Consider the following 27,944-nt stretch of genomic DNA (forward strand, 5'->3'; position numbering starts at 1 on the left):
TTTGGTGCTGAGCTCCCCCTGCACACCAGGGGTGCACCTGCACTGCCTGCTGAGGAGGTCACTCGGGCTGGCGACTGCACTGGAGCCACTTCCCAGGCAGCAGGGAAGCTGCCTCTCCCACAGCCAGCCTTGTCTGGGAGGGCAGTGGGCATGGTGAGGAGCAGGTGCTGGAACAGCGCAGAGGTACCCACGAGGGTTTCGGGAGATGGGGAAAGAGCAGGGGAATTTCTTGCTCTGCTGAAGTCAGTGTTGGCATTGCCAGCATTGCCAGCCAGCACCTAGAAATGTGGGGTTTTAATCCTATGTAATTAAGGAAAACAGAGTATGAAACAGGGTAGGTGGTTGTTCGCAACCCACCCCGTTTTTGGCCTGTGGTAAACTTAGGCTCCAAGTCCTTGCCATGCTGGGATGTCACCTGCCATTGATAAAGGTTATGGGACTTTTAAGTCATGAGCCATAAGCCTCAAATTCACAGGAGATGCGCAGGGCTCCTCCCCCTCTGCTCAGATAAAGGCAGTCAGGCACACTGGCTCTGTTCAAAGCACAGCAAAGCCTCCACTGTCTTCAGATAGTCCAAGATTTCTGTCCCAGCTTCAGCTCCAGACACTGGACCACTTCCACCCCTCTTGCTCTATCTGAGAGACTTAAGACACACAGGACTGAGGGTCTAAATGGCACAATGGTGGGCTTCTACTAACGCTTATCAGCTAATTACAGTTGACTTTTAATTTTGCCTTTTCCACTCTTAACCAGTCTTCTTAACCTGCTTTTTAGCCAGGGCAAAATTAAACATGAGGAAAAAGGCTTATTCAGCATTATAATTATCTACTCCCAAGCTGTATAACAAAATGGTTTACACATTTAATTGGTTTTGTCTAATATTTTCACGTATACAGTAGTCCTATTAATGAATATCATAGCTTCATTACTGCATATCACATTTTGCTATGTTTTGTACCATAAAATAATGTCAGCACATCAATAACTTAAATAACACAAATGTAAACTCATTTTCTGTTTGTTATAATTATGATTTTAGCCTGAAAAGGCGTTTTGATTTGTAAGACCATTCACATAATATGGAATGCAACTTTATTTGTTTTTCTTTTGTATATAATGAGACACCGAAAGCCCTTGTCATCTCTTAACAGGATACTAAAGCAGCTCTGTTTCATGAATGACAGCACAATTAAAGCTAAAAATCATAATTAAAAAACCCCCTCTGTACTGTACAATCTCAAATTAAAGCAAGAAAGATAATGACAATCTTTTGCATTAGCCAGGAAATGTGATTCTCTGCCACTGGGCTGTTTTTTCTTGTTGACAATTTACAGAATGTGTATATGGGTGTAGTTATAGGTGTGTGTATATTCTATGCAGAACAGCAGTCCCTATTTTGTTGATCTAGTTCTTCTAATTGTTTAGTTAAACTACCTAGCTGTTACAATTTAGAATACTACATTAACACATTTAACATCAAGTTTACATACTTGCGTCTTTGAAATACTAGGAACTTTTACACATTTTATTTGGCTTCGTAAGGACTGGAATACCACAGATAATGCAATCTACTTGTCTTTGAAAGAATATGGCTGTTCTCAACTAACTCTCTAAGGTTCAGAGTGAAATGCATTTCTCCTTATATCTGTAGCTGACTTCAGAGAAGAAAGAGTGTCTTCTTAAGCGGTCAGTCTGATGTTACAGTACAGATTCTGCAGAGATATATATTTATTTCATGAAGGATTAATTCTCTCTGGACTTTAGAGTCAAGCTGTTGCAGCAAAATTACTTCATTTAGACTATTTTTTTCTACACAAATCTCAAGAAAAACCTATTCCAAGTATGTTTTGTAGTAGTATCTCCACATGACCAGAGGAGGGCACTTTGAACATCTTTGCACTGCCCAGGAGGCAGATGCAGAAGCACAGTGATACCCAATGTCGAGCATTCCTGCCACCTCTCCCAACTCAGGCAGGCATCGTTGTGTCTGCAAAAACACAGAGTCCCGATTGTACCACAGGGCTGTGTTCTGAAAACAGTGGGCAGATAAATCACTCTCTTCTCGCTAACTGCGATTTCTTCCAATTTCCCCCATTTAATTCAGTGTTGCTGCGGGCGAAATTAAGAGTAATGGATAATTCCTAAAAATCTCGTGAGGGGAGTTGTCTCCCTCTCCTTCCTGAACATCCCTCCGCTATTAGCCCCTGGTAATTTAGCAAATATTGATTGATTTAACCCTCTATGACTTATCCTGCTGCAGAAATTCCTTGCCTTTAACTGAAAAATGCACTTGGAAAATGCACTCTCTGAGATACGTATTGCAACAGTGCATCTTTTCACATTAGACTCTTGTAAAAGTACTGCTCCTTTCCGCCTTCTGAGGGAGGTCACTCTGTGTCCCAGATCTGCTCTCCTGGCAGAGAAATCAATCTCTTCTCTTTTCCATTCATAACCACAGTGTGGAGTTCAGCCAGTTTCCATGCAGGAAACATCTTTTTGGGCTTCATTTTGGCTAAAGGTATGAACCTTCTATGGAAAAGATTTTAATTCTGCAATCTTGTTGTTATTATAGACAGATTTTTTTGTCACCTCTGCTTTTTTTTTGTTTAACGCAGAGAAATTATTAGAAAGGATTTAGAAACCTTTTTTTTTTTTTTTTTTTAAATAAAAGTCTCTCCTGAACCTTGGGGAAACACACTGCTTATTTAATGTACTTTTTCTCTCCCCTTAACATTATTCCATTTCTCTTTTCTTCTGTTTTTTCTTTCCTTTTTTCTTTCCTTTTTTCCTCTTCTTTCTTTTCTCCTTCTTTTCTAGAGCAGACAGGTACAAGAAGGAAGTTGTCTTTCATCAGCAGTCCTTTGAGATAGAGTAGAATTCAGTGAGTCCTCACCATGATAGGATCATAAACTTACTGGGTTAAACCACGCTAACTTTCCCTAAGCTGCCAAGTTTTAACTGCACCATACATATATGTGTTTCCTTGTGCCTTTTTTTCTTATAATTTTGTTTTTCTTGATGACCCTGAGCTATGGCTTCTTGTTTCTACCACTAGTCAACCTTTCTTTCTTTTCTGGTTTTGCCGATATAGGCCTCAAAGAAAAAATGGCAGAAGAGCACAAAGTAGCTGAGGTACATGAGAGAGGACCAGATGATGTTCTGCACGTGGGAATGGCACTGGCCCTGCTGCATCCAGGAGAAGACCAGGTAATTGATCACGCAACCGATCAACATCTGAGTGATCTGCGACAAGGTGATGAACATGGCAAACTTGCGTGAGACCCTGAAGCCAGCAGCTCGCAAGGCATAGTACGAGTACATGACGGCGTGTACTCCATAGTTCATGGTCATGAACCAGCCACCGCCAGCCACCATGTCCTTGTAGGAGTACCAAGAGTAAAGTAACACAGTAATGTGATGGTACCAGTGTAAGAAGATGAGCTTCTGCTTCCTAAGAATAATGAATATTGTATCACCTGTAATAAAAACAAAACACAAAAAAAAGAAGAGGGGAGGCAATGAGAAATATATCAAACAATTCTGTAATTAATGCAGTGCTCTCTTCCCTTTGCTATTGCTGGAGAATACACTACTTTAGAGCATGAAATCCACCTTACCTCTAGATCTGAGAGCCTGTCTAATCCAAGAGCCAGTTTGGCTCCTAAGCTCTATGCAATCTTTAGAAAACCAACGCATCTACATTTTCCTGTATGGATAACTCCATTTGGAAACTCCATAGGTTTACTTGATAGCCTTTCGCTACAAACATTATCCACAGAAGTCTGAGGTGAGGTAGGTGGATGTACATGTATTATCTCTAACTGTGAGACTGTCCATTATATACTGTGAGACTAGAAGAGAAATACAGCTTGACAGAGAGCAGAAAACCTAGAGGAAGCAGCACAATGTCCTCTGATTCAAATGTCTACATGCGAACTGGACCTAGTTAAAATCACTAGAGCCTTTTGAGCTAATACACAAAAAAGCTGTTGCATAGGCATCCTACCATAATGAAAGAGATGCTCCCAAAAAGAAATTTGGGTTATGTTGAAACACACATCTATTTTCTGCAAATCCATCTTACTATTGTAGAAAAGTAAATATTATTCCTCTTGTTTTTTTTCTTCCTTCTGCTTCTCATGATTGCAATGAGCATCTCAATTAGCTATATTGATATGTATGTATGCTACTTGTTTTCCACTGTTATACACACAGTGTTTTCAAAAGGATCCCTGGGATCTGAACCTGGGGACTTAGTTTGATGTGTAAGTATCCCAGGAAATCTAAGTCATGAATATTAGTCATGGATGGAAGCAAAACTGCACTGTCTTCACAAGGTCTATAATAAACCATAATGCTACTGTTCACTTCATTAACTGCAAGATGTTGACTCATATTTTAATAAGTAATCATATGTTCAGTTTATTATTGCTGTGCAGTTCTTCCTCAGTTTTAGCAACTAAATTTCTGTGCATTTGCAGCAATTTAAGCAGCAGGAAACCAAGGGATTCTGACACAGCAAGGCAACTGGTGTCTGTCTTATTCTAGTTTTAATGCTGATGAATTGCTGTCCTCTAATTTGCTGAATCAAATTACCTGCTGAAAGGTAAAGTCTTGTTTTTGCTGTACACCTGAACACAGTGAGAGCAGCAGTCCTTTGAGGTTTAATAAGGGCATAACCTTAAATGAAAGCTGGTGGGCTGCTCCCTTCCATTAAAACAACCCTTTCTTACACTAATAAGCCACAGATGAGAACACATGAAGACTGACTTCCTAGTTGGCTTTCACATGTATATCATAAGTATCCTTATCAAGAAACTGCTGCAGAGATACAAATTTATAAAAATCTGGACTGGAAAAGCTAGGGATATTACGGGAAATTGGTTTCTACTTGGAGGAAGCAGACAGCCACAACTTTCCATGTCTAGGGAGGAAGCACCTTACTGTTCATAACTGTACACTTAGATGTGTATTAAAGAATGAAAATTGCAGAATGGAGGAAGAGCCTGACTCAAAGCTTCTTACTGACACAGCTGCTATAGCCCACCCTTCACTTCTGTAGCCATGGGGCATGTGACTGCCGATTATGCCACTCCTATCTGCCTACAAGTAGCTCAGGAAGAGGTACAGACCACATTGCTTTTCCTTCTTGACTGCCCTGCTGTGTACAATCACTGCAGTTTATTCCCAGGCTGAGAAATGTCTTATTCAACTGCACATTGATCGAACTTCAGCCAAGCTGGAATTTACCACTAGAGACTAAAACACGTAGTTTGGGGTTGGTTACACTTACTCAGTTTTTCTGAGACTGAAATGAGATTTTGATGGTGATGAGACCCTTCTTGTGCTTCCTGCATGGACATTTCTTCTCTAAAAACACATATATGCATATGAGAGAAAGAGAACTCACCTAGTTCGGGTGCTTTGCTTAGCACAAATGCATATGCCCAGAATTTGCTGACAGGTCCAATGTAAAAACTCTGGTCACACACTGACTGTTTCAGGCCTTTGGTCATCAAAATGTACAGCATATAAGCACCAGTTCGAACAGCACCGAATATACTTTAAAACAAAAAGAGAAAATTAAGAAAGGTCAGTGGACATTCGAAATCTACATGCCATCACTCCAAATCATTATGAGAAAAAGGCCATAATTGTGCTGAAATAGTAAGTTTGAGACAGCTTAAAAGCTGGAGAAACTCTGCTGGCTTCTGGGAAGTTACTCTAAACTCAGACTTGTAAAATGGAATGCAGCCACATCCCCTGATGAAAGTCTGGAATGGTAACATCAGTGTTTTTTATTTCATTACTACAGGAATGATCCTTCAGTTTTCAGGAGCAGGGAAACATCTATTTCAGCTCTAAACAACATGCAGAGTTTTGATGCTGATGGCTGTGAAACGACAAGAAATGAGTCAATAAAATGCTGTATTTGCAACATAATCAGGACCCATTCCCTCTTCGGATTTCCTCAGAGTTTTCTCTCATTTCTCCCTGTATTTGTTACACCTGCAGGAGCTCTGAGCACAGCCAAACCCAGGTAGGATACACAGATTTTGATGAGGAATCTCAGAGCTGGTGTTTTGGTGCACATGCTTGACTTCATCCCTCCACAGGTCATTGCTAACAGAGGAAACAAGTAGTTAAATCAAGCTGTAAACAGCAGATTCACCTTCACCTCATCAAAGTGAGATGCAAGGTAACAGTGTTCTGTAAATGAGAAACATCAAGAGATTTGTAACGGTATTAATTAGTGCAATTACAGAGGGGATAGGTTGACATCCATCCCATGTAAGGAACAAAGGCTTCTGTCTCACCAGCAAGGATCTCTGCAGAAGGAAATGCCTCACTGCTTTATGGCAAGAACATGCCTGCCCATTGTCTACCACTGTAGCTTGGTGGCGCTTCGTAAGGTGTGATGAATACTTGGTGAAGGAAGTAGTTTTCAAAAAAAAAGGAGCAAAGACAGACACAATCTATTTTGGAATTGAGTGTATCTTACTTTATGCCTACATCATATGTCCTCATCCCTCTACCCAGCTCCATCTTATCTCCCCTCTAACTTCTTTGTGACCTTGACCTATCCTGGTTCCCACTCTGCCTCGCTGTCTTTTGTGACTATTACATGGCAGCAGGCAAAACAAGCCACCTAAAACTGGTGTACAAACACGTGTGGGTAATGCAAGCTACCATTTATGCAAAATGTGTGAAAGAAGGAACAATTCCTCTGAAGTTATAGATTCTCTGTTACTTTTCCTTGTCTTGTGAAGTCAGTATTCTTTAAAAAACATGTTTTAAAACCATTAAGGCAGCTTCAAAAGCTGAGTTCTGTGGCAGTTTCTATGGTACTTGGTCAGACTAGATGGTTCTAGTAAGCCTACTGAACATAAAAACTGCTGACCTAATTTATATGTAATATGCAGAGCATATTTAGACTTCCAAATCTGCAGCATTGATACACCCTGCTGCTAAGGAACAATGCAGAGTGCTCTCCCCTGTCCCCTGCACAGAATCTGCAGCCCAGTGGAGTGCCACAGTGCCTGCTGCTCTTTGGGCTGTCAGTGGAGGCTCTATGGCCAGGTCATGCCCATGGAGAAGTGCTGCATCCTGGCTCCTGCACCACTACCTTTAGATGCCTGAGGTTTCGCTGCGCCATCAGGAAATTCAGACAATTGTGGGCACTTACCAAGCTACTATTATTATCTGCTATTTGCACAGTGGTATTTGCTCATGGGCTCTACTACCAGATGAGTCCTCTTGTGCTATGTGCAAATAAAAAACACCCTGCTGTGGTACAGGTGTGCTGAAGAAGTTTAGCTGAGTCTGTATTTCCCATTAGCATTGCCCAAAGCAATGCACATATTCCCAGGCTTAAGCAAGAGAGCTGCTGCAGTCTCTCACGTTCATCCACCCCTGCATGCAGAGGAGACAGCGCAGTGCTCTCAACATCTACACAGCCCATAGTGCATCCCCCCCATGTAGGGTTGTTTCCTCCCAGAAATGCCCTCTCAGCACACTTTTCTCCCATCTTTCAGGCATCGGTCATTTTAGCTCAGCAGAGAGTGCCAAAACCTGCAGGAGGAGTTTTGAAATGAGGTGCAACTTATTTTGTGTCTTCTCTTTGGTGTTTAAAACATGCTCCTTTTTTTTTTCTCAGGAGCTGCATTTCTCATTCCCAAGAAGACAGATCCTGACAGAGATGTGATATGATCACTTCCTGAAGCACTGAACTCCTCAGGCTAGCCAGGGCATGCTGCTGCCTGCTCCTATGTTTTGGGTGGTTGCAAAACTGCGTGGAGAAAGAGCAGGCAGAATACCTAATGATACACTGGTCCTCCCATTAGTAAGTATCTCAGTGCTGACATTAAAAGGGAGGGAAAAAAGGAATTTTAAATTATGAAATCGAATAGCTGTGAGCAATACATCTTTCTCTGTAAAGAAGCTGTACTGCTTTTCTAAAAAACTGTTTGTTACTAAAGTTTTAAAACCAAAGAGAATTCTGTGCCATGAACACAAATGCAAATGAGAAGAACACTTGTTCGAGCAACAGGCAAACAATGATCTAAGTGTGATTGAGTATGGACAGCCAGGGATTTAATCTAGACTGTTAACAGAGCCACAGAGTCTGTGCCTGGTGGGGATTACAGTGTCCCTTTGCTGTCTTTGAGATTATATTGATGTAATTCTGCCTGTCTTTCTGTTTAGCAACTACAGCAGGGCTCTCCCTGGAGTGCACACCCACACTGATTCACACTTTTCTACAGTTCCACAGGATGGTGGCTTCCTCTAGTTCCATGACTCTAGAAGTGACTCCAGTTACAGCTCTACATGGTGTGAGTCAGACTAATCTGTATTTTTTTATTGGTAGAAACCAAGTTACATTTTCACACAATTCACGATGGAAGGCTTTATGAAAAAGAAGGATAGCAAACTCCAAGTAACTGATTCAATTACCTAAAGAGACACCACGAGTAGGTAGCTGCTTATGAGAAGTGCTGCATGCCAAAACACTACCTTGCCAACAAGACTGAAAAAAGATCTGATGCATGCCTGCAAATGTGTCTTGGAGCCAGAGAGCTAGGACTGCTTTTTGTGCCTCTGCCACTTAATCTTGTTTGTTCTGTAAGGTAAAGTCAACCAACAAATTTCTATGTTGCAAAGACATGATGTGCAGCAGAGTGATGACATTGCTTACTCAGTAAATAACTTCTGCTTCATTCTGTCCTCACCCTGCTTTCTGCTGTAGCTTTTGTGAGGTATTGAAATGAACTGCTTACCAAAGCAGTCTGTCTGGTGGGAATCATCTGCAGGGATTTTCAAAATAAGGTAGCAGTGAATTACTGTACAAGTACAGTCTTTTACAACTAGAGAGACTGATCAGAAATAATCTGCACCATCTAATGCAGCTTTCTCATCTATTCGGGCTCAAAATGTCCTACATTCTCCTCCCTTCAGGCAGTGACTTCTCTGGTAGGTTAACAAAAGCCCAATTGATATTTTACTGTCCATAGTATGATCAAAATATATCCATGAGTAAAATACAAACTAATATTTTTCCCTCTCAAACTTGTTTTCAAACAGGCATTGGTGGGTTGACTCTGGCTGCATGCCAGGTACCCACTAAAGGTGCTCTATCAGTCTCCTCCACAACTGGACAGGGGAGAGAAAATATATGAAAATGTTACTGGGTTGGGATAAAGGCACAGAGGGATCACTCCCCAGTTACCATCATGGGCAAAACAGAGTCAACTTGGGGAAATGACTTTATTACCAATCAAATTAGGGTAGCATAAAGAGAAATAAAAGTGAAATCTTAAAAACACCTCCCATGTTCCCTTCTTCCTGGGCTTAACTTTACTCCTGAATTCTCTACCTTCTCTTCTCCAGTGATGAGGGGAGGAGGGGGATGAGGAATGGTCCTCCTGCTACCAAAACCTGGCCACAGAAATCCAGTATTCAGAGGGCCTCAAAACACATCCCATGCATGGGTTAGGTGCAGAATTAAGAAGGAGGCAAACTGAGGACTGGAGAGCTGGGTGATGGAAAGACAGTGCAGGTGTTATTGTCTGAAGCCTATTGCTACTTTCTGCTGTCTCCATCCCACTTGCCAGAAGGGAATGAAGTATTTGTTTCTCAAAAGCCCAAGTGAGCAGCAGGTACCTCAAGCCTTCAGTACCAACCCCAGCTGGCGTTGTAGCAGGCTTAGCTCCTCCTTGCAGTGGAGGTCACTGCCCATTTTTGCTAGGGCTGCTTTCTAGGGACACCCACCCCTGCACTTGCCTCCTGACACCTATGGACACCCCAGTCCAGGATCAACACTGCAGAATTGAGCAGGGAATGTGACTTCCAAATAAGAACAAATTAAAAGTTCAGCATAGAATATAGCAACATGCCCTAAAGGACAGAGTGGAAAGCCTCTACTCTGGTTTAAATCTTTAAAAAAAATTAACCAAATCATGTAATCTGTATAAGCAGAACATGATAAAGATGGCATTGAAGGGGACAGGAGTCTTGACTATGGCTAGGGATGAATGAAAAATATGTTAGCTACAAGCTGGAGGTCGGTAGTGGAGTATCTTTTTGAAAGCATACCATCCTCTGTACCCAGTACCCAGCAACCAGCTGAGAGCAGCAGGGAGCCCTCAGACAAGAACCAGCTGTGCTGCACAAAATTACGGGCTGGTAGGGACTTCAAGCAGAACCCTCCTTTCCCAGGCCTCACAGGCTGTTCAACAGCCCAAACCACTGGGAGCCAGCTGGTTCAACCAGTCTCTGAGGTGTTGGACTACACTGTGCTACGGGTGTGCTGGGCAAGTCCAGCAGCGAGCCAGCCGGCCACCCAGACAGAGCTCCCACAGGTCCAGCTCCAGCTCCCAGTCCAGAAAAGGGAAAAAATTTTATTCTGCCCTGACCTGCTTACATGGTTACTCACAGGAGTCCTGGCAGGTGAGTCTGTGCCCTGGGAGCACAAGGCTATGGCAAAAAGCAGAACATCCTCCTTTGTGAAACCCACATCGAGCAGACAGCGGTCCTGGGAAAGCAGCTGAGATGACCACACTGACTGCAGCCTGCTTGTACCATAACAGCAAGAAAAGAGGGGAAGCAGGTTCTTTAGTTGTTTGTTGACTCCCTTTTTTTATTTCATTTTAGCATGTGAAATATTTACAGAGGGAGCACTCTGAATTCAAAGGACGTGTCTAAAGGGCAGCAGGTGAAGAATGTGGAGCTCCCTACACCTTCCTTCATGACAAATCAATCCATGTTCACCTTCCTGTTCTGGTCAGCAGCAGTACTTTGGCGGTCATTCCAAGCTTCCCTTCTGCTGCTGAAGAGTTCTCTCTTAACACAATAAAATGGCCTTTCTGTGTCTTTCTGATTTAAATCCCAGCGTCCTCAGGAAAGAGGAAGGAGTTGTGCTGCTAATGCTGAGGCACAGGAGCGTGGGAAGTACAGTGACCCCTCTGTCTGTCATGTCGGAGCAGCAGGGCAGTCCTGAGAGCACACCCAGAGACAGCAGTTTCTGTTAAAAGGGGCAGCAGAGTATTTCTGTGCTTAGCCAAGCAACAGAACACATGCAAACTATGAAGTGATACTAGGAAATTGCAGGGAGGAAGCATATATAAGAAACAACTCTCAGAACTAATTTTCTTGAAAAGAAATGCAGCTTCATCAAACATACTGAACTCCCCACCAGCACAGTTGTCAAAACAGCAAAGAAACTCAGAAACTCCTGGTATTACCAAGCACCATGTACCAAAGTAGGTGTATGTCCATGTCAAAGAACATCTCACATCATTCAGTCATCCCCTTGCTGTGTTTTTTAACTCATTCCTAAAAATAAGTTCGTAACAAAGCCATTTTTCAACATGAGTGGTAGGTATGTTTACTAGTTCTCTGGAAGTATTTACAGTTTTTCTTCTCCACCTGGTAATGGTGAACTTCTTTCCAATCACTCTTATCTTCTGCAGTCTTGTGAAACCTGGTCCCAGAGTACCAGCCCATCAATGATGTGCACCACAAAGGTAACACAGCAGAGACAGGGCTAGGTGACAAATTTCTTAAGAAACTGATAGATTTTGCTGCTGGAAATTAAGCTGTTTGTAAATTTCCATCTGTCTCCCATAAAACCCTGCTTAGGCCACGTGAGAAAGAATGGTAGTTTTGGCTGACTCAATAGACACCAAGGCACCTCCAGAGGATGCAGGCACTGAAGGGGGCATCTGCCAACCAGCAGAGGGAAAGGTTTTTTCCAAGTTTGCATTATTTTTTCCTAGGTGACTTCAGATAAAGTTGGTAGACCAGCATTGGGAAATGGCCTGTTCCAGGGAGGAAGGACATGAGGATAGGTCCTACCTAGCAAACAGGAGTTCTGGGAACATGCATTTGTATGGTGACCACACACTAAATATATGTTTACAGCTCTATTACAGGAAGATAAACTATTATCTGTGTGGACAGGTGAGGTAGTCAGATCACAGTGTGCTTGCTGCGTTGCTGTTGCTACCGTGACAATACTGACAATCAGGCCAGTGGGAAAGATGGAAGATTTAATGAACCATTGGCCTGCTCCTAATCTAAAATCTGTCTTCAAATTTTGTGGTGACTTCAAGTCCCCTAGGATCAGAGTACTCTGGGAAACTGCTAACCTTAATGGCAAAAAGAGAAGACAGTCAGACAAAATTTTAGTAGTTGAATCAGAATGCTTGCGGGAGTCTGCCCTCATCATCTGGGGAAAAAAAAAAAGAAACTGCATTTTTTTCAGTTCTCCCAGGATGTGGCTACAGAAAGGGTAGTTTCTTTATAAAGTTAAGCAAAACCAAAAGGGAATGTCCAGGCTGAAGGGTTTATCTGGGTAATGACAAATGAGGAAAGGATACATTGTGGTCTGGTTTGTGCTGACCGGAATTATGGACCAACAGCCTACTGACTTTTACTGGTGCCTGGGTGATTATTCAAAGACTATTGTTCCAAAAGCTTTTGTGGGTGGACGTGCCAGACTGCTTTGTGGCTGGGAAATGAATTAAGACTATGAGAGTAGCCTCCTTAAGAGCCTGTCCAACAGAGATGACGTTCTGTCCTCCACAGAGAGGGGACTGGCGAAAAACCAGGCCACACACCAACCTTCCAGTGCACTGCAGCAAAGGGCAAGTGAGAAATACGTTTCCTGGCTAATTAAGTTTCCTTAAACTTTTGTGTCCATGGGTTACAGGGTACCACAGAGAGAGAATGTAGGTTCTGTGGGCCCCACTTTCTGGGGGGCTGACATGTGCAGGACCTAGCAAAGGAGCAGCACAACCCACTAGAATTTGCAATTGTTTCAATCTGCTTTCTGATAGCCAAGCTGCTCTTGGTGTTTGTGGATTGGTTAGATTTCATTGCAGCTGTTCCTCCACTTCTTTTTTTCTAAATGAATCACCTCTTAAGTCTTGCTGTGATTTTTTCCCACTGATGGACATATTCATCCACATCTGGCCAGCTCTGCAGGGGGGAGGGAGGAGCAGCACCAACTTCACTGGGCAATGTGTAATATGTGATGGTGCAGTATTAAAAAGTTGGATTTTCCAGATGAAATCTTCTAAAAGAGAGAAGGAATCAATCACGACTATGAAAATCTTAATATACAGTGTCACTTAAAGGTTGTCAGACTACCTAAATGTTATCTCAGATGTGACTCCTGTCTTAGTTTGTCTCTTTTATTGTATTCAATAAAATTGAAGTTACATAAGTTCCATGAATTACCAAAAAATCCTGGATCTTCTTGTATTTAAACTGGTGTAGAAACTATATGGTTTCCTTAGACTTATCTTTGATTGAAAAATCATGATATTTGTACTGTACGGTGAGAAGCCAATCATTAAGTACAAATGAAATGTGACCAACGACTGAAAGCTATCATTTGGCTGTTGCTCCATGTAGTGACTGACATGGAATTAATGGCTCTTATTTTGACTTCACAGAGTTAATGAGATCTGTTGGTAAGTCACTGCAATATAACAAGTCCTCTAAACTTTTCCACAGAAAAGCAGCTTGGAAAAGGATCTGGCACCCAATGTCCTAAATGGTCAGTGTGATGCAAGGGCAACCTATATGAAATATTAATTTGTATTAGGAACTGACTAGAAGAACTAGCTTCATAAGTCTGCACCTAGTTATTAAAAATATTTTGCTAGGTTTGTGGAAGAGGTTTAACTTTCCTAATTAAATTAATCAGTCTCTTGGTCAGTGAAGAATACATAGTGAATGGTACTCACCTAAATGATAAAAAAAATTTGAAAAAGTATGGTACTGACTATGGATTTGGTCACTCTTAACTCTAAATGTAATATCTTTGAGGTGTTTTATAAGCATTTAAAAGACAGGACTTCTTAACAGTGAGCTACCTTGAAATCCTGGAGAGACACTTGTTCAAATTACAGCTGATGAACTCAGCCCAACTGTTACTTTTGTAAGAAATGGCAAAGAAAATTAATGTAACTAGGTTATTGTTTCATCATCTTTCAACATTTCCAAAGTGCTTTCAAGCAATGCCAAGGTTAGTGATGGAGAGGGAGACCTGTTCCTGCAAAAGACTGTTGTTGTAAGACACTTGTAAAGCACTTCTCTGCTTTACCTCCTAGAACCGATCCAGGTACCTCCCCAGAAATTTCTGTCTCCTCACTGAATCCACTTCAGATGAAAAGGACATCTCCATTCTCTCCACAGAGCAAACCTTCCTCTGCCATACCAAAATCTTGGTCTCCTCTGCTTTCCAACAGTGAAGACCTACCACTTCCAGACTGGGCTATCCCTGAGATACCAACCTAAATAAAGTTCAGGCCAGCAACTGCTTTAGGTCAGACATTCCTGTGTGAAGAACTGCTAAGTACAAAGCTGTTCATAAGCTGGGGTCTATCCAGGTAACTTCCTTTAGACTTCTGTCTGTGTTGGCATCTCCAAGGCCCTTAACATTGTATTTGTGAATTCCTTACAGAACTTTATGTCCTTTACTCGTGTGATAGCCTTGTAAGGTGGTTAAGTATTAAACCCATTTCAAAGACAGACAGGTGAGGCAAACTGAAATTTAATTGTCCCGTCGAAAATCTGCATCTGACTTGGGATAAGAAATGATGTGCAATTTCGTGAGTCCAAGGTTGTGGGTTCAGTCTCCATATGGGCTATTTCCTTAAAAGTTGGACTTGATGATCCTTGTGGGTCCCTTCCAACTCAGGATATTTTGTGAATCTGTGAGTTGTGGTTCAGTGCCCTACCCAGGAGGTCTGTTTGATGAAAGCAGAAAGAGGCCTGACCTCACTCTGTATCAGTGAAAACAGTATAGTTGAAGTAACAGTAAACACACTTCAGTAGGACAAATTTTCTTCACAGTCCTTTGACCTACTACAGATTTTCTTTCCACTTTTTAAAGTTGCTCTCTAAACATTCAAGTCCCAAGTCCTTCATCTTAATTACCTCAGGTACACCTATATTTTTCAAGATAAATAGTTTATAGACATAAAAGCTATTGGTACACCTCTTAACAACACTTCATTGCTTGTATATTTGGTACTTTGGCGGCACACTTTCAAGATCTAAAAATACAGAGTGAGGTGCACAGACACACGGTGCAAGTTTACAAAGCTGTGCTCTTCTAGAAACACCAACAGCTGAAAACCTTCTGACCTAGCCTGAACATCGGCTGTGCCTTCCACAGAGGCAGTCAGACCCTTGCTCTCCCTCTGTTTTCCCTTAGGAAAGTATGTTACACAAACACCAGGGCAGATTTGGCCTGACACAGCTGGACAGGGAATGTGACCTACAAAGTGAGTTTCAAGAGCATTCACGCTTCTACCTCCTCCCCACTGTCACACCTTCTGAGTTTGCTTACACTGCTGCAGACTGCAGCAACTGACCTTAACTGTAAGAGAAAATATTTTGATTTTCTCCCTCATGGAAGTTTTGCAGTTGTTTTAACTACTGTAGTTGTTTTACACCAGTGAACTCCAGAATAAAATCAGGTATGGATCAGAATCCATGATTGGGTGCTTAACTCCTCGCGACATGACCACATACAAAAGTGAGGTGGAAAATTCAATGCCAATATTCTTAAAAACTCCTGTTCTCCTTTACTTAAGCCTTCAATTGATAAAACTACAAAAATGCAGTTTTAATCCTATTCAGCAGCAAGAGAGTCCGTGGGAAACCCATTTTAAAAGGCTCCTATCCAGCCAAGTCTATGAAGGAAAAGCCTGAAGACATAACCAGTGAGTCAACCTTGGACAAAAACAGAACCCTGAACTCTCACTGTAAAATGAAAAAATCTGGTTATTTCAAAGTCAATCTTTCAGAGGACTGCAATGCCTCCTTTTGTATGTTTGGGATTTAAGACTATCGTAACATTACTGAGCTCCTTTCTGCTCCGTATTGTTTGCATTTCACTGGGGGAAAAAAAATCACACTGGCTAATAATTTTCTCACATTTTCCTTTAAGGAAAGTAATTTTGAGCACAGATGTGAAAAAATGTTACCAAGTTTTCACTGGTGCCAATGAACTATGGTAACTACTTACATGCTCATTCTATATTTAGCAATTTTAGTGTAAAACTGTAACAGCAAAGAAGGAGGGTTTTGCCACCATATTTTACCCCTTGTTAACTGTGTTTAGACAACCATGCGCCCAGTTTCTACAATTCAGTTGCTAGCAGACAATTGAAAGCACAGGAACAACTCCCTCACACCTGTGTCCTCCAAGGCCTAGCCTATGGATAAAATTATTTGGGACCATTATTTATTCTCTTACAACAAACAGGAAAAAGAAAAAATTATGAAAAAAGCACCTTGGTTCCATGATACACTTTTTTCTTATGGTAACTGAATATCTTTAAAAGCACTTTTTCAAAAATTAACAGAGCAGTCATTTAAGAGCACTTATGTTAATCTCATTCTTTAAAAAGAACATAGAATTCATCCTCTTCAGCCCATGTGTCTGAAAGGCTGCAAGGTATCTATAAAATGACTAAACCATTGTAATTAAGAGCACAGTTTTCACAAATGCTTCAGACTAGAAAATGTCTTTAACTTCCTAAACTGCCTGAAAGCTTGTAATGATGAATGCCTTTGTTCCCACTTGCAATTTTACCTCTCCAGCTGAGAAAATGTTCTATTTGAAAACACCACTTTCTTTGGGGAGGTGAATGTGATTACTAGCAATGGGCATTCTCTGTGGCTCTTCTCTGCTCCGAGTTCCTGTATCCATGCACCCCACATGGATGGCCCTCTCATGCTGGAGCTATCCCATGCCTCCACCCATCCCACAAGCAGGCTGCTGCCTCCAGTGCCCGCTGCCCACCCTGCTGTGCTGCTCTGCCCGGTTCCACGGCCACACCATTTGCCTGGGCTGGTGAATGATGCAGCTAAAATGGTCTCTCCTCCACTTTTTAATAACATGATTTCACTGCTCTCATTCATAGGGAAAACAAAGACCGGGGAAGGCAGGAGCCTTTCCATCCAGCCTTGGCACCAGAGAGTGCAAAATGTGGCACCATGCTCTGACCAGCTACTCTGCTCTAGGAAGCCATTTAAAAGGCATTTAAGTCAGTGGTTGGCATCTCTGCTGGATCTTGTTTCAAATACACTCCTTTACAGGGTGAAAGAAAATCCCAGGACTGACTCAAAAGCTCGGAAATACACAGGCTACAGTTGAGAATGCAGCAGGAACTGTACCAATGCTGTATTAGGTACCATTATTTTTATTACAAATTCTATCTCTATAATCCACTGCTCTGAATAACAGAAATGGGTCCGTCCAGAACATACACAAATGTAAGGGCATGAGAACACCAAGAATTTAACAAGCCCCAACAGTAAAACCTTCCTTCTGATGTTTTGCTGCCTAGCTGCTCCTCAGCCTCTCCCACTGACCATCTCCTAACTGGGAAGGAAAACAAATGGATCTTGCAGTTCACCCACACAGTCCTCCTTTACCATCCTTGAAGGTGAAGGAGACTCATTCAGGAGGGAGTCCAAGCCACAGTAACGTTAAAAAAAAAAAAAGTAGGAATAGGGGGAGATGAGGAATAACACTTTTTTTCAGTATGGTGCTTGCTTATCCTAAAACCTGCTGGTTAGAAGTACTGGAAGTGTTTTATAATGAGGTTCTCTGGCTTTCAGGACCATGTGTGTGAGCACAACCTGTGCTGATCTTTGCAGTTATTATCAGTCATTTTGGCAGAAAACTTTTCTTTGCATAAATTCACGCATACTTTGAGGTTTGGGCTCAGTCCTATCAAAATCCCAAAGCAAATTTCAGAGAATTCTCCTTCCATTTCTAAAAGAAACCCCCACCACTGAACCAAGCACACAAGCCTTGCTTTTCAGACCTGTCTACTGCACTGATCCAGATGCCTTTCTAGAAAGCTTTTCAATGCAAATCATTTGAGTTTTCAGTTGGGACCAAAACCTGAAGTCAGGCCAGCTCAGACTGATTTAGAAACTGTGCAAATATTTCACATGGCTCTAAGAAATAATATATCATTTATGCAGCTTTATAAACCCATAAGCATATGCATACATGCCTGGGTGGTGTTAGGATCCCATGTGATAAATTTTGGGGAAGGTAGTGAGTTCTGTTAAAGTGACGGCTCACTCTGCGGTTTCCACGTGAGGGCAGATACTGTGCGTCTTGCATCTGCCTTTTTTTTCTCCTTGGCAATAAATCCCTCAGTGTGGGGCCACTCCCTTCAGCCTTTCCCTCTTGTCAGCAGATTTCTTAGTCACAACTCACCTGGCTCCCCAAACCATTTCTTTGTCCTTTTTATTGACAAAACTGGAAGGAAAGCCAGACCTAACTTATTTCTTTCCCTCCCCAGGGACCTCATTAAGCATACCCAAACAGTGACATCTCTGCAGGGCTCTCGATCAATGGACACTGTCATCTGGAGATTTTAATCACATTAACACCACAGCAGAGGAAAATCCATCCAACTCTCCCTTGCTAAAGTGGCAAACTCAACAATTCTGCCAACCGCGGCAACTACTACTCCTAAGACTTATTTGTTTGTGTGGATAAAAATCAATCTACCACAGGTACTGCCTTCCAGTCTCTCCTCACAGAGCCTGAATTACCTCTCCAGGAAATGCAATTTGATCCTCCAGGCCTGCCTTCCTTATGATTGGGAATAGCTATATTCAGACAATCCTGAGAGCAGAGCACACACACACACAAAAAAAAATCAATAAAGTAAAATTTTGTGAGCTGGTGGAAGAACTTGCATTGGTTACAAAGCACAGTAGAAAAAAAAATGCTGGGTGTACATCCCTACCAGTAGCTTGTGCAGCAGCAGGGAAGATAACTGGTGAAAGTGAAAAGAGTTATACTTGCACAGAGAGCCTTACTCAGAGCACTTGGCAACTATGCAAGGCCCACTGGGTTTTGGTGGAGATAAGCACAGAGCAATGGTCAGGCTGAAGGGCAGCTGCACTCAATCATCACCCAAGGAACACCAGAGGACAGTGTAAGCTGCTTACAGGGACACCCTTGTAACCATACACTGTTGAAAAACACGTAGCTGTTTTCTTACAGAGAATGAAAAATAATTTTCCAGCTTACCCATGCATCCCTGTATCTCCTCTGATTGCCAAAGAGGCAGTTACAAGCTGATCAAGAGTAATTACCTATCATCTAGTTTTACTCTCTTTAGTGTGCGGCTACCTGACATTGCTTCCTGGTAACCTGGCACATGGTGGTAGGAACTTGCAGGAACAATATTCCTTGATGAAAGCTGTTACTTCTCAAGCAACACCATCACTAAATAGTAATTGGACTTTGTTGTAGCTGAAATTCCCTGGCACCCTGTGAAGGCTGCATACTCAATGAGGTGTTTTCCTTTCAAGAAGCATTTCCTAGTTCTTAGATATTTATTTCAGCAAGTTTGGACTGTGGATAGACTACTAGAAAGGAAAAAAAAAATTCAATTTTCAACTTAAGCCTTGTGTTTGGTGCAAAATCTCACAGGAATTAAGGAATCCATCTGAGGATTTCTAAAGTAGTCCATGAGGATTCATAAGCACAGTGTGCCTCTTAAGCAATCCTTAATGAAAGCATCAGGGGCATTTGCACTTGTTCCTTTGTTGTTACTGAAATTATTCTCAGCATCCAATGTCATCTCAAGGCAACCTTACAGTAGGTGCAGAATTGCAGTGATTTAAATGATAATCCAAAAAAGCAGCATTATCTAGTTCTGCAGGATAAATGAAAGATACTTACAGGATCAAATGTATCAAGTTGGCAGAGTAACTGTCATGTATAGCACTGAAATGTTTGTGTTCAGGAGTTTGAAATTATCCTACACAAATAAAGCCAAACAGAAACAAAGTAAAAGGTTTAGCAAAGAGTCAGGCCAACCAATGAAGCCAGCCATGAGTAAAGCTGTAAAACTGGCAGAAGACAAAGTAAGAAAAATCTAAGTTACAGCGAAACACTAGCATTTGACAGAATAAGGGAGGCTTAAAGAAGCTAAAAGTTATAATACAACTGTAATGTCAGATCCATAAATTTAATAACAACTGGAGGCACTGAACTTCTTTTTCACTCCGTCCTCAGTGGGGCAATACTCCTGCAAGCTGCTAGAGAAGTTCAGGGATTTGCCTACAATTGGCAACTGTTTGTTTTTTTTTTTTTAATTCAACAACTTAGGGGGAGGATGCTGAATGGTACAAGCACAAGGAGACACGTTTAGAAGAAGCTAAACTTGTGACAAAACAGTGACTGTGCTAAGCCACGGGCCGACACCCGTATGCAGCCAAGCCCTGCGTGCGAGCACTGCTGGGTCTGGCAGTGTTTATTAACAGCTCGTCCTCAGACAAGGCGTTGGATTTGATAGGTCATGCAAGTTAACACCTCTCAGTGCTGTATTCCTGCTGTCTCCAACAAGCACAAGCTGTTGGGGACTTACTCAAAAGAAAACACTTGGAGACACCAGTTCCCCAGGGATTTCCGCATGGAGGAGGCCCTTTTAGCATGCTCACGAACCAAGTATCGAGGCTGAGTAAAATACAGAAGTGCTGCCACATGGGGAGAGAAGGGAGGTTTGATTCCTTTTGAATTAATGATCTACTTTCTCTCTAGTACTGTTCCCTGCTTAAGTCACCAGACAGATGTTCTTTATTCCTCAAGTAACATTTCAGTCTGCTCCCTGTATAAAATTTGAGAGGTAAAATTTCACTCTTGGGGGCTCTGCTTTGGGTACCATTCATACTGAGTGGTGACCTGCGATGGCTCCCATGGGCTGGGACAGGGTGAGCTCACGAGAAAGGTGTAATTCAAGGTGACACACTGAGAGTCAACACATTCATTTATTGCGAGAGAGGGGAAAGAACAGGGGCAGAATGAGCACAACAACAGCTTTTCAAATAAAGTATTGAATTCACTTTGCTAAGATGCTCATTTTCCAGCAATAAAGACAAGCAAGCCAAGTCAGAGAGAAAGAAAAGGTTTTAAAGAAAGGAGGTGCAGCTTAACACCGAGAAAAGAGATTTTCATAATAATTTTTAGACAATCCTATCCGTATCTCCTGCAAAGCAGAATTAGCCAGGTCTCACAGTGACTCCTTGGTTTACTTTTAAATAGGCATGAGTAGACAAAAACAGTAAAACCAGCCTACATTCAAAATTACTTTGATGGACACAGGAATCCACAGGAGTAACAGCAGAGTGAACAAAGGGGTCAGACTTTAGAAGATGGGCACAGCATTTTGTCACATGGCATCAGTTACAATTCTGGGAGTAAGGATAGTGTTTTGCACTGTATGAATTCACTCTACACAACACTGTTTGTATTTTCCTACCGGAATTACAGTAACTTACAGAAAAGAAACTTTTCTTCTTAAACTGCTAGATCTCATCCAATGGATTTTTGTCTTCTCTCCAATCATTCTGAATTTCTATTGTTCACCCAATATTCAACTTCAGCTCCAAAACGGTAATTAAAAAGATGTTTCTTTATCTGTTACATAAGAAAATCGAGTAAGCATGTAAAGATGAACATGGTCCTATAGAAATAAATTGTTAAGTATGTGTATATTAAGGATTTTACTGATTTGGGTTCTGAGAAATGTCCTGAGAATATGTATTAATGCTTTACAAATATAGGGAATGTTTCACTTTGAGTTAATTTCTTTTAAAATTTATAAGTGAGATTATTAATTCACCTTAAATGCTGCTTATTGATTTTAATGTTATTTGGCAAACATTCCTCTTTTCAGTAATTAATTTTCTCTTTGAATGTACTGTCAGGACCTTATAAAATTTCAGAGTATTTTAAGATTTTGATGGGTTGCTCAGCAACATATGAAATTAAGTTGTGTTTAAATCTCCATGGCAAGTATCTGTGAATAGCAGCTCTTGTGAGGGGACATAAATCTCTATCATCTTTCATCGATTTTCCTACTTACAAGCATGATAACTAGAATGTATTTCAGAGTCACAAATCCAAGCAACTGAAATCTTTTCTTTAAACGTATGTTTTGTCTTTTCTGTTTAATTCAGCTCAGAATTGAGCTCTTCACATAAGGGCTTGTCTCAGGCTACCTTGTCAGGAGCCCTCTGTGGAATGAGTGCAAACCCCTCTACATGTGCTGCTGTGCTTCCAGTAACAGATCAGTCAACACCAGCCCCGTAAAGGCAAAGTGAGTCACCTTCTTTTAGTGAGTCTTTTTGGGTTTGTCTTTCAAATATAAGACCTGTTGTTGTGGGAATACTTTACTTTTGAGGCCGTGGTTAGCTTTGTGGCAAGCAGCTAGCGACCTTTTAGCTACATCTGATACCATTTCTACTACTTAGAGAAAGTGCTTACCCAGAAGAAACACATTTGGAAACCTTGTACTGACATCTACTCATTTCCACCACTGCTACAAAGCATGGCTGGGTTTGGATTAGAATCTAAGTGATCTCAGGGGATGATAAGAGCCTTACAGTTGTGTGGCTTGGCTAGATGAAGAGATATTCCTTCTCTCACTGCACCTACCAGTCATCGTCAAGCTTAGCCTCTGCCTACAAATGACTGCCTCCCATTAGATGTTTTAGCTTCTTAGCCTCCTGTATTGACATGCCAGAGCTCCCTAGGGAAGACAACCTTTTCCTGTTATTAGTTAGAGCCTTGACCCTGAAACTTCTGCTGTCAGCCCCTAAAGGATGCGCAGGAGAACGGTGCCATGCTGCTGTCCTTTGTGAAGACAAGGCAATCAAACACGTTTAAGCTCCTTGATAGAAATGCTACCCATACACAGACTCCTTGGCCTATAGAAGGAATTACAAAAATCCAACTGAGATGTAATGAAAACATGAATTAATGACTTCGTATCCTTCTGTGAGTCCTGGCCTCAGCTTTGCTGATTTCTACTGATGCCAGCATGACACTTCTGATAGACTCCAAGTAAGACATTCAATGAATGGCCCCAACTTTACATTCAAAGTGTCACAAATATAAAACTGGCAATTCAGGTTTGATGTGTTTTGCAGATTTTTAACACCAAGGAATATTCAGAAATACAGGACTGACCATCACTTTGATTGTGTAGGTAAAACGGCAGTGGTTTCCTTGGGGTCATATGGGACTGAAGAAAGACCTTTTGTGTAGCTTCCTAAAAGCAGGTTCCTGTTAACAGAGAGCAACACAGGACTGCTCCCTCACGACCCCAGTATGTAACCAGGCTGGGTAAACACACTTAATTAAAGTGTAGACAACAAACTGAAATAGAACAAAAACAAAACAGAACAAATCTTCAATGAGTTAAACAAGTCAACAAACCTGCTAGGGACCAAAAAACCAAACCAGCCCAGCAACCCCAGTATCTCAAACTGATTTCTCAGCAAAAGATTTCAGGAGATGATGTTTTCACAGGGGTTTCCAAGTGAAAAGCAAGATTTACTGTCATTGCTCCCACCGAAGTTTTCAGAGACAAAATGTTCAAAACTAGCCAATGCTTTCAAAGGGAAATAAAGCTGCTTTTTTTTCCTCAGGAATCCGGCTGGCTGCCAGTGTTGACACAAAACTTGCTCTTGACTGGGCTCCTGAATGCTCAGCAAGCTCAGCAGGGTGGTGTAGTTGTTTTGTTTATTTATAAGCGTGGCAAGTTTCCTACTGTAGCAGCTACCACATTTAAATGATCTTGGCAAGCGCAGGGCATACAGGATATATTCTGAAGAAGGACCATGTCATTGCCTGGCAGGCAATTTCCTTTTCTTTTAAAGCCCTAAACACATCTTTTCAGCCTCTGCTAAGTGTTACTATTTCTGAGGATATTTGAAGCAGGTAAAATGGTAGGAGTGCTAAAAGGGAGATAAACAAGGAGTCCAGAAAAAAGCCTCACAATGACCTTGAGGCAGAATACTGAGGGCTCTCCAGGCAGGTTTTTTTCCCTCAGTACAACCACTCACGGCAGACAAATATATTACTTAGAATTTCTGCAAGGTATTGTAAAAGTCATAGCATTTTAGCTTCCCAGAAAGCCAAAGAGGAAGTCTTTTGAAATTTAAGCAGCATTTTCCTGGATCCATAGTAAGTCTGCAGTCCTCTAAATGTATCTGAATTGACCTTTGGAGGAAGCAGGAATGCCTTTCAGACCACGAATGTATAAATGCAACACCCAGTTATGACAGGAGCCAGAAAAAAACCAAATCCAAGTTACTTGGAAAGTTAACAATATTTCCAGTGCTGCTTGCTAAGAGAGTCAGTAAGGCTGTGATCGATGGCCCCAGAAAGAACAGTGGTGCTGAAGCACCAGGTAATGGATGTTCCAATGAACACTTTTATAAGAAGTCTTTGTCTCACATTTTAATGAATTCTTTGCCATTTTTCCTGTTTTCCAGGCAAGAAGTCAAGGGGTTTTGTATGGGATTGCATGTTGCTATGGAAGCTACAAAGGTTTCATGCTCTGTCTTACTGCAAACATTTTGGGTTGGTTTTCCCCCTTCCCTATTTCACTCTTCTGCACACTACTCAGCACCCCAGAAGTGCAAAGCATAGTCATATAATTTTCATAATCAACTGATGCCAACTGCAAATCCAGCAGGGTAAATGCACAGTACTTCTGTGCAGGCCAAACATCTCACACACCCACTCCACTCTGCTTCCTCTTTTCCTAACATACAGAGGAAAGGGTGAGTTCTGCAGCACTTGGGGAACACTTGTCCCTGAATGGTGCTATTTGAGTTGATGGAGGAAGCAAACTATGGAGTTGCGAATCCCTGTCTTCACTGTGCCCTTCTGGCCAATGCTTCTTATCTGCACAATCAGAGCTCACCTTGAGTGCCTGCACTGAGGTGATCTCTGTGGCAGACTGATCCTGGCTGCTTGTACCTTCAAAACATGAAGGCCACATTTTTCACATCACCCAGCACCACTCAGCAGCTCATGCTGGCCATGAGTTAGCTATTTCATATGATTATGATGGGAAACTCCAATTAGCAAGTAAGGAATGTGCTAATTTCAAATTCCATCTAGACAGTGTAGTGTAAATTCATGCTATTCATTGATCAGTGCCTCGATCTTGTGATTGTGGGAGGAAATTAGCTAGTGAAACTGCTTAAAAACCCCACACTGTGAATGTCAGACACATCTAAAAGTAATTTAATTTTTAAATTTGCTCTAAACATCTTCTGCAAAGGAGAGTTCCAAAATCATGCTTCCCCACCTCAAATTGAGAATTAAACTACAAATGCTTTGTGTAAGCCAGCTAGTTCCTAGTGTCCACATTCAATAGGAAAGTGCAATCAGGACTGGGATCCTGCTGGCAACAAACCACTTTACAAACCGATTCACAAATGAAATGCCATCTAGGAACCAATTCAACAGCTGCTGGGATTCAGACATTTCTGAAACAAACAATGACAATTGCTTACAGGACCTTAAAGCAAAATGATGTCAGACACACAGCCAGAAGTACAGCACCAAGTGCAAGCAAATGAAAATTACAAATTTCCACAGTGTTAGAACTTGCTCTTAAAGTTATCCAGACCACTAAAAGTTTTGTCTGCTCTGAGATATTCTTTATCGTGTTGATGAACTGTTAAACCCAAGCCAAATTAAAGTTCTTCTGTTAGCATGTCCTAGCTATTAGAAATACGCCAGTGTTTTGAAAGTTTCAAGGTGATATAATTTTGGAGAAAAGAAAGAAAAGCCATGAAAAAAGCCAAACTTCTTCATTCCTGCTTTATTTCACTCTGTAGAGTCTCTCAGCAAAAACTATTCCCATCCTGTGAAAAATAATGCATCATTCACACCTGCTCAGTAAGCAAGCCTGTTTTATGTAGCTGTGAACTAATATAATCAGGAATTACTATATTGATATTAGAAAGATACAGGTAGCAGTGTTTGATAACGGTTTGTTGGTCTGTATGTTGTTGAATGAGCTGTAACTTACAGTCCCAATAGTCACCGAAATGAAGGAAAATCCTGAGGTTATCTGTGTACTATTACTAGTAATTTGTACCAAAGTTCATGTGTTTGTAAGGGCTACTTTTATAAGCATTTGTTTGTTCATTCATTTAACTTCAGCCACATTAAAAATTAGCATATTAAGCAGATAAAGTGGAATTCAGGTTGGTCAATTTTGCTTCTGACTTCAGCAACTACCAACAACCTGAACATGACATTCCCCATACTCAGTGTGGAGTCAACACACAGCCAAGAGATGTGCATTACTGAAAAGCAGCCTTTCCCTGTGGAGCCACCTTTTTGCTACAGTCACAAGCAATTTGTGATGGAATAACCAGAAGTCAGCTCCTGATATCGATTACAGTGGTCTAATTTACCTGTCATCAAAGCACTGAGTTTTGGTTTACCTCACTGTAAAGGAGATCAGAGTCTTGACTAAATATTCCATATACACGCACACACCCCATATAAACATAGTACTACTAGTAAGTGAGAACAAGACTAACATCTTAATGTGTTTATTTCCATTTGTAGCTTGCATGGTAAATGTATTGCAATGATAACCACTTTTTCTCATGTCCTCCTTCATTTTCACCTTTGTTCTTCAGGAGAGTTATTGATTTCTCCCCTCTTCAAATGCTCTGTGATCTGGTAAGTCAAAGGGGATCATTTCAGTATTAAGGAGTGGATCAGGACACAACCCTGAACAGCAGAAGCAAAGAAATGCCACTTCTGTGTGAGCCTATTGTCACATTAGCAGTGCTGCTGTATGTGAAGAACCCCAAACCTCTTCAGGGCCTCTCCCAAGGCAGGTGGTGTGAAGAAGTGCCTACCTGAAGACGGCGAGGCTCAAAGACCAGAGCACTAGCGGCTTCCTCAGTTCAAATTTTGCTCGTTTGTTCATTAGGTGCCGACCACCAAATATAAAGGCAGCGTACAGAGCTGAAAAGAGGAATGATTTCTTCCTGCAAAACAAAACCAAAAAACACCTGTCAAGTGTTTAATTAGTATTAGATACACAGCAGAGTCACATACGGACATCACTGCTAAGGGCTTGTGTGCTTCCTTAAAAGGAAACTCTTTTGGAGGCATTCCTGCATCCCAGCTGAGCTTATCATTTCCATATGAAACTACATGCCTGCATACAGTCAGGGCCAGGTGCAGGCAAAATTGACCCTGGGGAAGTTCTGGAAAATGACAGACAAATTTGGCTCCCATTCTTTGTCAGTTTCCAAACACTGAACTTCCGTGAGGAATAGAATAGATATTGCAGAGCCCAGACACACTTTTGCAAGCAAAACACAGCTGGTACTTGAACCAGTTGATCACATTTTGCACTTCATTTCTCTTTTTCATACAATTTTTTGTTTCCTGCAGAATCCTCCCTATATGGCAATTTAGTTTCCCACTGTTTCCTCTAAGAAGACACTCAAAGATCATGAGCACTGCAACACACCATGATGAACCCCACAAGAAGCAGAGAACCAGTGAGGAGAGGTCAATAGCCCCATTAAGCAGCAGGACCATGCTGGGTGGCATTGCCCTGTGGCATTGCCCTGCCCATGAGTGCTGGTTCAGGAAATCCAGTGCATTTGCTGAAAGGTCAAGCAGGGCTCTCTTAAGGAACTTCAATTACACTCTTCAAATTGCAAGTTTTATTTTTAAAACTGCCTGATAGTAGTTCAGCTCAGCAATAATCACCAAACATTTGAACTCTGCTACTATAACTCATTGTAAATCATCCATTAGAGGTCAAAAATGGACTCAGCCTGGGATTCCTTCCCACACAACACAGTATTACACTAAGACTTAATGATGTACACTATTAATGGTGGCCTAACTGGAAAGGTATCTGTTCAAGAATAGAATTTTCCCTACATTATTTATCATTACATTCACAAATATAGGGTGGACTATGGTTTTGCACCAGGTTCTGGTTCCTACTGTACCCCAAGAAAGAATGACAAATACTCTCAAGAAAGTTAACTACTTCATCAACATCATGGAAAAGACAGAAGCAGGCTACAAGACCTCTAGT

The 27,944-nt window shown here is 41.5% G+C and overlaps 1 protein-coding gene across 3 annotated transcripts in view; it reads right to left on the reverse strand.

Moving 5' to 3' along the window:
* Positions 1–800: 800 nt before the first annotated feature.
* The window catches only part of ELOVL6 (ELOVL fatty acid elongase 6), a 77,839-nt gene continuing 50,695 nt past the window's right edge, over positions 801–27,944 (reverse strand). For all 3 annotated transcript variants that reach the window (XM_032108532.1, XM_032108531.1, XM_032108530.1), the window contains 3 exons: positions 26,740–26,871; positions 5,411–5,562; positions 801–3,476 (listed from right to left, as the gene is read on the reverse strand). In XM_032108532.1, the coding sequence (XP_031964423.1) occupies positions 3,052–3,476; positions 5,411–5,562; positions 26,740–26,871 (709 nt within the window). In that variant the 3' untranslated portion in view covers positions 801–3,051. The remainder of the gene's footprint in view (positions 3,477–5,410; positions 5,563–26,739; positions 26,872–27,944) is intronic.

Source organism: Corvus moneduloides, chromosome 5 (assembly GCF_009650955.1).
Source record: "Corvus moneduloides isolate bCorMon1 chromosome 5, bCorMon1.pri, whole genome shotgun sequence".
NCBI lineage: Eukaryota > Metazoa > Chordata > Aves > Passeriformes > Corvidae > Corvus > Corvus moneduloides.